The sequence below is a fragment of the Diadema antillarum genome, unplaced genomic scaffold (genome assembly GCF_040938485.1).
Source record: "Diadema antillarum isolate AM-2024a unplaced genomic scaffold, OU_Dant_1.0 seq00000550_RagTag, whole genome shotgun sequence".
In the NCBI taxonomy this organism is placed as follows: domain Eukaryota; kingdom Metazoa; phylum Echinodermata; class Echinoidea; order Diadematoida; family Diadematidae; genus Diadema; species Diadema antillarum.
Window position 1 is genome coordinate 415,144 of NW_027271495.1, and position 12,357 is coordinate 427,500.

The window sequence follows — 12,357 nt, forward strand, 5'->3', positions numbered from 1 at the left end:
TGGGCAAGCACACAATGTATTTTGAGCAGAAGTACTGTACAGCACGTGAGAGCTTGCTGAAAGAGAGTTTGAACAGCTAAAGCAAATCCGGCACTATATGTTCCTTTGCCTTTAAATACCTGAGGGGCATTTCATGAAGCATTTTGTCAGATATCTTTTTTCTGACGAACTGTTAGAGCATACTGAAATCCTTGCATCTGATCAGCGGAGAGCAAATTTGTTTGACATATTTGTCGGACAAAATGCTTCATGAAATGCCCCCCTGATCGCTATTACATAAGTTCCTTTGCCTTTAAAAACCTGATCTAGACTGCATGCCATATAGGATTTCACTTGCAGTTACTGCTTGATTCCACTTGACTGTCCCTAATTGTAAGCTGAGGATTACTACAAATCATATCATCCTAAATCAACACCTGATCATGCATTAAACAGATACCGAGTCAAATATAACTCCATTACCACGATTGTATACACTGAATATATTACACGTTTGTACATACAGATAGATACGTACACATACATGTATCATGAGGTAATGCATTTGCATATCAATGTCAGTAGTAAGAGATGTACATGTATTTCAGAGACAAGCAAGGTTATTGCCAAAAATCAAAAGTACAGTACATGGACACAACCTTGAAGTCGGCATTGTAAAAAGCCACTTTGTGGAAATAAGATGGTACATTACTTTTACAACTAGAGTCATATATTCATTACATCAAAAAGACATTCATACTGCAATGGCACAATACCATGCACCCCCCCAAAAAAAAAAGAAAAAGAAAAGAAAAAGAAAACGAAAAGAAAAAGAAAGAAGAAACAATAAAACATGTTTGTCATTCATAGATAAAATGATGCGCCCTCAATCACTGGCCATACTGCAGTACTTTTTTCACTAAGATTATGCTGCATGAATAAAACAAGCAAGCACATTAAGTGATTCCCTCACAACAGTTCACACTTGGATCTACTCTGCTGAGATGGTCCACATGGGGATACTTATTGATGGAGCTTGTAATACCGACGCTTGCTCCTGATCTGCGGCTACTGGTATGCGAGAGTCAGTCGGCCAATCCCATCTAGGGTAAAGCAATGCGGGATCTGCTGAAGGTGCCAATTGGGAGGTATATACTCTGGATACAAGATTAGTGGGATGAATATGGATGCTTTAAAAAACATATGTCGTGGATAACAAAATGGAGCTGCACAGGCACGCCGTCGCCTGAGTGCTGTTGACAACAATTGGGTGGAGTCAAACCACTTATGGATGATTGAGTGAGGGCACAGTTTTGACAACAGGATTATAAAGGAATTGCTACAGTTGTAAGATCCCAACTGATTCATTCAAGCGTAATTGCTATGTGGTTGACAAGATATCTAGATGGCCACAACAGGTTTATATTGTACAGTCTTTTTTTTTGTGGTACATCACACAGTTCTTATGATGTCAGCATTTCCCTATTGTGTCGTTGATTTTTAATAGTTGTATGGTAAAACTGCTGATAAAAGTGCATTTTTGTAAACTGGCTTCACTAGAGGAAATTTACATTCTATATCAAAGTCTGCATTTTTTTTTTGAAGCCATGCTAAAAAACAAGGAGTAAAATCTTTGCACAGCTTTTTAGTTCTTTAATTGCGATCTTTGCAACTGATGCTAATTCTATAGCTCACAGGAAATGAGGTTGTATATCTTGCAAGCAAAGAAAAAGAAGAAGAAGAAAAGAAAGAGAGAAATAATCACAGAGGATTTAAACCTGCCTTTGGGAAAAGTAATTTGGATGAGATATTCACCAAATTGAGGCATTGCTTTGGAAAAGGCCGAAGCTTTGTATCTTCAAACTCAATCCTTCTTTTCTTTAATCAGTATTCTTGCATACTGATATTTTTCCTTTTTCTTCTGTTCTTGCCTGGCATAGATATGCTACGAGGGAATTCTGGTGTGGGAGGCTGAAAATGGAAATTTTGGTTATTTTTGTGGAATTGAGTATTTTTGTGATGGTTGTGTGGTTCTTGGTTTTCAGTTTTATTTGTGGCAAGTTTTTTCTTCTTCTTTTTTTGTAATAAGGCAACTGCTCTCCAACTTCATGAGCTCAATTACAACACACATTTGGCCCATCTGAATTATGCAGCATTAACCTTGTATGATCAAAAACTCACACAGCTCCAAAATACTGACAAGTCATGTGATATTGCAAGTGAAATTGAAGCAGTGGTAGGCGAGTGAATACGTGTAGATGATGGTGAGTGCCATGTACCTCCTATGGTGCGGTCGTGGCAGTAGTTTTATCGGCAATGTGAATAGCACCTAATGCCGCTTTTTGTCAGTGAAGGAAACTCTTGTATGTCTGATCACATCGATCTAATGACTTTGTTGGAAATCTCATAGATGCACAGACCTGAACTGCACTTAAGTGAGGGTTAGAAATAGCTTTTGCAGATTATGAAAATCACAGCGTGCTGGGCATAATACTCATCCATGGCTGGATGGTAACGGTGTGAATTTTAACAGTGGATCTATCCTTCATGAGGTGATAAGGTGTGAAGAAACAAGCTCTGCCGAAACAAATTGACAGAATAAGTAGACAAAATGAGTATAATGGCAAAATGTGCAGTAGTTGAGACAGGCAACAAAATAAAAAAAAAGAACATAAATGAAAGTACAAACAGAACAAAAGTGCAGAGCTATGAAATGCTGGATTGCTGTGGAAGTGCTGGAAGCCAATTTACTATCAATACTTGACAGCTACGAAATGAGAAAAATGAAAGGTACAGCTATATCCTACCAGTTAATGACATTTTAAAGCCAGCTACACAGGATAAAGGGAGGAAGCAAAACAAAATGACAAAAAATGAATAAGAACTTGCACTTGACTTCATGCACGGAGAAATCTGGAAAAGAAAGGTGTACATGCATAGTTACCAAGATTAGTGCTGAGATTCTTGGATGGAAATTTGCTTGACCAAACAGGAGATTTTTATTTCTTATCTTTTATTCATTTGCAAGCATTAGTGCATATACACTGTAAAAGCACTTGCAACCATATACGTGTATGATAAGCCTTGTTGGAAGATTTATTAACTGTTATAAAACCAAAAGTTTTAAAGACAATGATAAGTAAAACACATTGAACAAAATGAAAGAAATGTGCCTCATCTAATTTTCCTGTAGCTAAGAAGCGTAACGACGACTTTTAAGATTTTTTCTTTCAGTGGGTGTGATATCTAAAAGCATAAATGGACAAATATCATGCATTGCGAAAAGGCAACAAATCTGAATGCTCCTTTTTCACGTGAGGGCGTGAAAGAGAATGGTGCACTAACCTATATCTCTCTCTTTCTGTCAACGCTTTCTATACAATAATAATTCTAAAAACAGATAGCTGTCAGTCTCACAACAAAACCAGTTCACACAAAGCCCTGTATGATCCACAGTCACTGGGTGCCACTACTATCTCACTGGCTGTTTGCAGAGCTGAGGGATATTTTAGATTGACATACCACAGTAACCCTCCCCTCCCCCTAAAAGAAATAATAAGATAAATATAAATAAAAAATAATAAAAGGGCAAATGCCAAAAATGTGAAAAGGCTGCCTTAGATTGTCAGTAGGCCTATATATCACATTGTCTCATCAAACTGCTTTGACACTAAAAATCATGAGGACTGGCTAGAGTTCTGAAATATTTGAAATTGGGAAGCTTATTGATGTGTGAATTGGAATTTGTTATCACCTACAGTAGTATACAATTCAATTAGCACATTTACAAGTCTGTTTTGTAGCACCCATACAAATTTACCAAGAAGCTTGGCCTGATGTGGTTTTTCAAATAAACAAATTTATGTAAAGTTGTCTGCTCTACTCGGTCATTACAGTGGGGAAATCTACTTGCAAGCATTTGCAATGGAAGTTTGAGACGGTAGGTCTGAGAGAATGAAACCCAAATAAACATGCAGACTGAGTGAACGCAGCAACATTAATACTAGAACACATCAGCGAAGTTTCATGGAAGTCAGATGATCAGTTGAAAAGTTATGAATTCTTAAAGTTTTTGTGCAGACTACCTTGTTCTATAGTTCATGACGTCACATACTGTATGTGCCACGATATAGAGAAAATGCAAAGAGAATTCCTCTTTTTTCTTTTCTTTTTTTTTTGAAAAGTACACATTCCCTTGTTTTCTTCCTGACATATGTTAAGGGTAAGGCCCCCCCCCCCAAAAAAAAATATATATATATGTTGTATTGGCGTAACATGAGATTTTCAAATAGGGTCGGGCGGGCGGATTTTTTTTTTTTTTTTTTTTTGCTACCTGTATTTTAAGTGTAAAACTCATATTTAACAAAACCCCATTCGATAGAGAGGGTCTGTTGCATCCAAAGTTTGTTATATCACTGGTTTAAAAGCCGTCACGACATACCGGTCAAAATACGAACGAACAAATTCCTGGGCTAAATCACCCAGCGCCACAGACAAATCGATTCTCCGAATAATATTAAATAAAATCTTCGAACCGGACTTGCCGGTCGCCGACACGCTGTACTGCGTGGCCATTTTCCGACACCAGCTGTTGTTGTTTTTGATAATTCGCAAACCTGTATCGCGCCCTCTCTCGTTAAAAACGATGTATTTCCTCTTTTTTTTTCTGAAAAGTTCACGGTCGGGCGGGTTAAGCCAATACAACGATTTTTTTTTTTGTGCCTAATATTATTCCCCCCGCTTTCTGAGACAGGTAAGTCAAGTGCTCTTTCATTATGCCAGAAAAAGTGAGCGCTTGTTCAACTTCTTTATATTTTCTTTACAGTCTGTGTATCAGCCATACTTGAAGTGTTGTGGTCTTCTCACTAAGCGATAGTTGCACCAAAATTTAAAGAATTCATAACTTCTGAACGAATTGTCTGATTTTCCTTTGATAAACTCTGCCGATGAGTTCTACTAATATTGCTGCATTCAATCTCTTTAAAGAAGTAGATATGTGAAAGCTAGAATGGCACTTTAACCCGTTGAGGACGAGTCCCGAGTATTCTCGGGCAGGTGTCTATGAAAAATGTGTGTTGTAGCAAAATCAGTCCGTCCTCAATGGGTTAAGAGTCTTGCTATAAAGATAGAGTGCTTTTTTTTAAAAACAATTTCTCCACCATGATTTCATTTTTTTCTTCAGACATACAAAGTGCAGTACAGCTAAAGAGAGACTAATGAAGAAAGAAATGAAAAGGTTTTACAGAAGTGAAAACAGAAAAGTGTGGTGCATTTCTTGCAACTGTTATAAGATATTCATCTTCGGTGTATTCAGTAATATTAAATAGGAATAAAAAGAATGTCACCCTAGCTCGGCGAGTATTCTGTTTACCACCGTAATGTCTTGTGACAAAAAAAAAAAAATAATGATTTTCAGTAGCTTGCCAAATTATGAGATCTAATAATGAATAGAAGATTTTCATGATAATGATATTATGCTTAAAGGCAATGTTTAGTACTTTTGTCTTGCATCATAAGGTCCCTGACAGGAATATTCAGCCATGTTACATTACTGTATACCTCACAGATTCTGTGAAATGCACATACAGTCAAACCTGTCAAAAGTAGCCACCCATGGGAAACAACACAAGTGGCCACTATAGACAGGTAGGGGGCTATTTTGAATTTCAACACTTGCATTGTATAATAGCATTTAAAACTGCATGCTATTCTTTTAAAAAAAAAATAATAATAATAATTTTTCCACGAGCAGCTAAAATATGGGGATTTTTTTTCCCTTTACCACTTGTAACTTCATTTTAAGTTTTCTAATAGCCTTCTTTCTGTTTGCTTCTTGTTGTTGTTTTTTCTTTAATAGGTTTTGGCGGAATTTATGCAACGAACATAAAAGCTAGTGTATTCACGGCTGATAAGACAGGTTTGACTCTATGTGTATGACAAGAATATAATGTGGTCAATATTACCAAGAATTACAATTTCAAGGAAAACAGTGAAAAAAAGGAAGAAAAAGGTCTTTTTCTTATATAACTTAACACTATACTCAAAGCATACAGAAATTTGTGTACATTGAACTCATAGGCTATTACAAAACAGACAAACTATATCTGGTACCCTGTTGAAGCATGAACACATTACATTGTTTGGTCAATCGCTAACTCACATAATTGTGAATATTACAGTTAAACAAATTCTTCATCTAGAATGTTTGAATTACTTTGATGAAAACACGAACTAGATCAAACAAATCAATTCTTATATTTGGAATGAGATGTCAATATATAAACAAATTCAAACAAACTTCACACTATCCATAATGCGATTGAAAAGACATCACCACAGGTTCATAGACATATTATCCAGACACATTTCCTTCCCACATGAAATTTGACAGATATTGGATGATGTAATAATATCATACAAGATGGGACATCAATGTACGAATGTTCCTCATAACAACCAAAAAATACAATTACTTCACAAAATATACAACAAAAAGTAATATCAGCAAATACAGACACTCTACACAATACACTTAAGATTTAGATTTAAAACATTTATGTCAAACCAGTAAGATCTTTGATAACAAATCCACCTGCTTGGCAAAAGCAAAAATGGGTCTATTTAAAAAACAAAGTATTTACAAGCAAGACATATTATCCAAATGTCAAGACATTTAAGGTATTAAAAATGGTTGCACAAAGGATTCTCTTGATCCAAGAGTGGATTGGAAGCAATTGAGATTTATACACACTTAGAAGCTCTTACCAATGACAAGTGTGTAAAATATAAAATGTACAATAATTCTGTCTGGGGAAAACTCAACATGACAAGCATGCTATGCATCTAAATGTTACTTTATGAATATTCAAAACAGAAGTTAAAAACCGCATGTCGCACACATTCTTTAAGGTCACGCTGGCAGCATGCAAAGAACACATCACAATCGTTTTATGGTGATTTTCTTAACTTCTGGAGCAGGTCATGTGACATGGTTTGGCTAATCTCCTGACTAGATGAGGCAAAATGCATAATTTTGCTGGCAGAAATTCATAAGCTTTCTCTGCAAGGGGAAAAAAGCACATCATTTTTGCCCAATTCACAGTATTTGTAAGGCAAAAATTGCGCAAGATGAGCAGCTAAAACGAAGGAAAAGAAATGGTAGTAAAATGTTAAATAACATAATCCTCAAAACAAATTCCAGTAGAGCAACATACTGTCTAAACAACTCATGCAAAACTTCAAAAAAAAAAAATAACAGCAATGCATTGTGTTGAAAAATTAAACCCGACAAAAACAATGCATTGTCTAACAGATATATTGCGTCACTGTCATATTGCAAACAGCAGATTACATACTGTGCTCCAAAAAGGAAGACAATAGAAGCCGAACCTAGGTCAAACCTGCTTGCAATGGCCACCTCCGTCAAATGACACCAGTAACAAATTGCTACATGCATAATCATTGAGGATGAGTTAAATTTGAGATTTTTATGTCACTGGCACGTTGCCATCTCCGAAGGCAGCACAAGATTCAGTGTTTCCCACAGTCGCTATAGATGCGACAGCCATACACAAGTACACTGCGTGCGTGGGAACTAGAAAGGAACTAAATGCAAATGGAAAACTTTCTGTAAATCCTACTTCAGACATTCTCTGAGCTGTTTGCATGATTGCAAATGTCTTGATGTGTAACACCCCTTCTGGCACAAATGATTGCTATCATTTTTAATGTTTACACAACTTTGCATTTCCAAATAGTGGCTGCTACACCTGTAAGAATCGAAAATGGCTATCACCAACTGCCCCCTTTTTTGTTTTCATTTGAAATGAATATAGCAAAGCTCGCACTGCCATTTTCTTTTCCCAGAATAATTCCTGATTGAACGGACAGAATAACTAAATAGCCACGTAATAAACAACAAAACTGAGACATGTTGTATTGTAGAAGGCACTTTGAAGAACCACAAGATTAATTTCAGCATCCCCCTTGCTCTGAGGCATGATCGCGTCTCAAGAATCTTTGACCGAGAACCAAAGTGACATTCTACGGAGGAGATTAGGATTTTCCCCTTTTCTCTCCACGTTCGCCGCCTCATGCATTATCCGAAAGCCATTAATATGTGCTTTAATATATTATTACATGCCTAGAAGCTGTCCCCGTGAAATAAAAATGAGCCCCAGCTCAACCCTCCATAAGCTTTCAGATTTGGTGGAGCAAGTCCATCAGATAATATCACTTCTTAATGTGGGCATTTGTCGGGAGCTTCTCCCTCATAAAGTCTGTCAAAGTAGCATCGTACTCATTGTTATAGTTCCCGTGGGTGGACAGACGATAAGGGGACTCCCACTAAAGCAGAAATGCCTGTGTGATGCAAATAAAAGCTTTTAAAAACTTTCCTCACTTTAAGATCAAACCTTTGCAGCAATACAAAGTTTTTTAACAAAAGTTGTATTTTACCTTTCTTCCATTTGTCATCCTTCTTCGTTCCTCCTTTCTGTGTCTCCTCTTTCTCTTTCTTGCTATCCTATTTCATCGGAAAGGAAAAAAAAAATAAAGGAAAACAAATGCAAGTATAAGACTTTTAACCTTATAACAAGCCATTCAATGAGGAGCAATGACTAGCAATTACACTTTGCATCATGAATTTTGTCATCATTTGGTGCACTTTACAAGCTTGGAAATTGCAACACCCACTTTCATTCCCTTGCCGATTGGATGCCTTTCACTAGATAATGGCTGTTTCCGTAATGCCAGCTCGCAGATACTAGGATTACGCATGTGATATGTCATCTTTCATGATGCTGTTAGATTGTCAGATCAGTATGAGAAAGCCAGGTCTTTTTTGTTTTTTCATTTGATTTTCTTAGAGAATTTCATATAATTGATGAAAATAGCAAAAAAAAAAAAACACCTATAAAAAAAACTTCATATAAAAGTTCTGTTTGCTTGTTTTGTTTTTTTCTAAATGAAAGAAAGTTTTTCTGGGAAATATCACCACCAGACGAGGGCAGATGGCGGGCAGTGACCGTCATCTCAGGCAGATATGAACTCTCTCTCTCTCTCTCTCTCACGCTCTATCCAGCTGTGTATGGTATTCCTTTCATATGGATATATTCTCAAGTGGACACTGAATACTTGCAATATCTTTACCACTCCAAGCAATGGACAACCATCACCAACAAAAAGCAGTTTGGAACAGCCAGGAAATGGTCCTAACATGTCAACGAAACACATGTTTGAACCGTTTAAAAAAATTATCAAATTTCTCCAAGTTCTTGGTCCAAAAATATATCATTATATTTTTGACATCTCTCTCTCTCTCTCTCTCTCTCTCTCTCTCTCTCTCTCTCTCTCTCTGTGTCTCTCTATCTGTCTTTTTCTCTGTCTCTGTTTTTCTCTTTTCCATTTCGAGTCAATTTTCTCACCATACTGCTGGGCAGCATATGACTTTTAACAATTTCAGAAACAGCTGTCAAGCTTTTGGGATAAACAAAAATATGTGGAGACAATGTCAACGTCCAAATCAGGTCTAAATCAGGAAAGCGCAGGCTTATACTCTAAATGCAGCAGAATTCGCAAAGTAGGATGAGTACATGTATAAGGTGTAAAGTGATGTTAGGCCAAAATTGCTTGCTCCCACACATATTATATTTTGTCCTTTTACTATTCCACGATCATCATTTCTGATTTTATAGATTATTTGTCTATAACAGACGCAAATTGCTTCATATGGTTGTATGTACCTTGATTATACAATAAACATGGATTTCATGATTGAGGTGGGCATTTGGAAATCACTGATATTCATGCCAGTTTGCTTCATATCAAATCACAGAAGCATAATCAGAACAAGTTTTGAGTGGATTAGTGAATGATGAATTCCAATTAGCCAAAATGAAATCACATGATGGCGACCGCAGGAACAGGGCATCCGCCATGGGTTACAACCGGGAATTGCATTCCTACACGCCATTTGTTGAACATTCAGCTGTTTGCAATGAGGATTAAATTAGTTCTCTAGGTTCACCATGTACTTAATGTTAAAAGTTTCATGTGTTAATGACTAATACATATATTGGTCTATGTTGGCATGTTTGAGGCACAATAAGGTGTATCTCTGCCAGTCTCAACTGCACTTGCCCCTTTCATCTAGTTAATTAAAAAAAGCCAACAACAATAATCACACCAGGGCTGGCTGTGTATACATTGGGCATCTTGCAATCATTTTGCAAAGCACTTCAAAGCACCATGAAATGGTATAGAAAAAAACACACAATATTTATACTTCAAAAAGCAGTATTAAATGGCTGTAAAATGAATAGTGATTGCAACTACATGGCTGGGCATGTATTGTGTGAACCGACATTAATTTGCAACTTTTCATGATTAGCAAGCCGCAATTCAGAATGAATCAGAAAAAAAAAACCAAAAACTGTCCTTCTTTTTCTGACAAGCAAGTTATGCTTTGAACAAGATCATATTGAATACAAAAAAAAAAAATAGATTAATAAATCGTGTGAGCAACATCAGACCAAAAATACATTAGCACTGATGGCTTCTTTGCTAGTGATCATAGCATCCCAGGAGCAACCTGCAATAGCTGGAGTTGTCATGTGTCTCCAGTTTTAATGAGTTTTGCATTAGACTGCTCTACTTTTAGTTTTCATGAATTGTCATGAACTGCACATATCCACTTTTCTTTTCTTCATGGCTGATTTCAAAGTGATTTCGGAAAAACTTTTCTGACATAGCCTTCAAGATGGTTACAGTTTGTTATCCTGGAGTTGTTTTTTTTTTTTCTTTTTTTTCTGAAGGTACGTTAATCCAAAAATTAAAAAAACGGTTGTTATTCTGAATTTTCATTATCACAAAGGTGCGTTAATAAAAAAAAGGTATATGAAATTAAGGTTCATCACTCCGAAGGTTATCAATATCTGACAGTTCATTATTCAAAACGTATGTCTATTTGAAGATGAATAGCAGTTCATTATTCTGAAGGCTTGTCATTCAATAGACAAAATGAAGTTCATAATTCCAAAGTACATTTTCAGATTAACAAATGAAATCTTCTTCCATTTTTGGATTAATTAAACTGAGGAATAAGGAATCTTATTTCATTTTTGGATCTATAAACCTTCAAAATAGCAAACCTTATTTCATTTTCTGACAGATGAAACTTTGGAATAAAGAACATCATCCTTCAAAATAACTATTAACAGTTAACACACAACAAAAAGAAAATTATCCAGTACTTCAAAAACAGGGGGAGTATACTTCAGGGGGGGGGGGGGGAAGAGGAGCTACTACTATCAGTAGCTTGTGTGAAACGATTACCTTCTCTTTAATACAAATTTACCTTGAAATCTACAATACAAGGTGCTACAAAATATTTTTTTTTAAAACCACTTGCCCACTTGGGCAAGTAGATTTTCATATTGCTGCAGAATATTTGTCTTAAGTGAATTTCACTTGCCCAAAAAGAAAGTACAAAAGATAAAAGAAATGATATATAAAATCACTTGTATGTCAAGGGCTTGATAAAACACAATCATCTGGATAAACAGCAGATGTTGGTTTGCACACTTAAACACATTGAGGTATAAACAAACTTGGTTCAATGAAATGTCGATGTTGCATTGCATTGAGACTTCTTCTTATTATACTTGTTGGAAAGTTGCCGAAATGAATTAAAATGCATTGCGCACTGAACAGTCGTGAACTTCGGGCTTCTGTATGGTTGACTTCATGGGTTTGTAGGGGGGAAAACTGAAAAAAAAAAGTGGCTTCAAAACTGGGCAAGCATTTTTTCTCATTGTTCCAAAACACTTGTCCAACTTTGATTTTTACTTGCCCCCAGGCAATTGGGCAAGTGCTTATGTAGCACCCTGTTAAAATGAATATTCTTTGAAGTATTCAATATACATAACACATCACCACCTGCCCTTCAACAGCCACTTCCAATTGCACATACATGTAATGTATCAAATACAGTAATTGCACACTCAACAACGTTAACTGCTTTTGGGGCTTTGCCTTTTTTTCTTTTTCTTTTGTTGTTGTTGTTGTTGCTTTGTTGCAATGTGAAATGATTAACAAGGTTTAATCAACACCAGACAAAGAGCAAATTACTTTTTGATGTTAAAGTAGTAAAATGCTTTCTTTGGCAGAAAGATGACCAAGCTGCAGATTGTAAAGCAAGAAATAAGCTTGCGGTGTTGCTCTAGCAAAGCATTTAATCACATGGCAAGCAATGCAATACAGTACATCGAAAAACAACAAGAACTGCAAGAAGTAGCTTATATCTCCTTGTTGGCGAGCAGAGGCAGAAAGATGATTTATGTCTGACACTGAAAGGCCATTGGCAAAAACGCGAAGCGC

General features: G+C 36.3%; 1 protein-coding gene across 1 annotated transcript in view; it reads right to left on the reverse strand.

The window, feature by feature from the left end:
• LOC139734872 (leucine-rich repeat-containing protein 71-like) overlaps positions 1–12,357 on the reverse strand; it is a 121,540-nt gene that overhangs the window by 19,629 nt on the left and 89,554 nt on the right. Inside the window, exons 14-16 of the mRNA XM_071645653.1 lie at positions 9,418–9,426; positions 8,437–8,503; positions 2,787–2,810 (exon numbers count right to left, since the gene is read on the reverse strand). Coding sequence (XP_071501754.1) covers positions 2,787–2,810; positions 8,437–8,503; positions 9,418–9,426 — 100 coding nt within the window. The remainder of the gene's footprint in view (positions 1–2,786; positions 2,811–8,436; positions 8,504–9,417; positions 9,427–12,357) is intronic.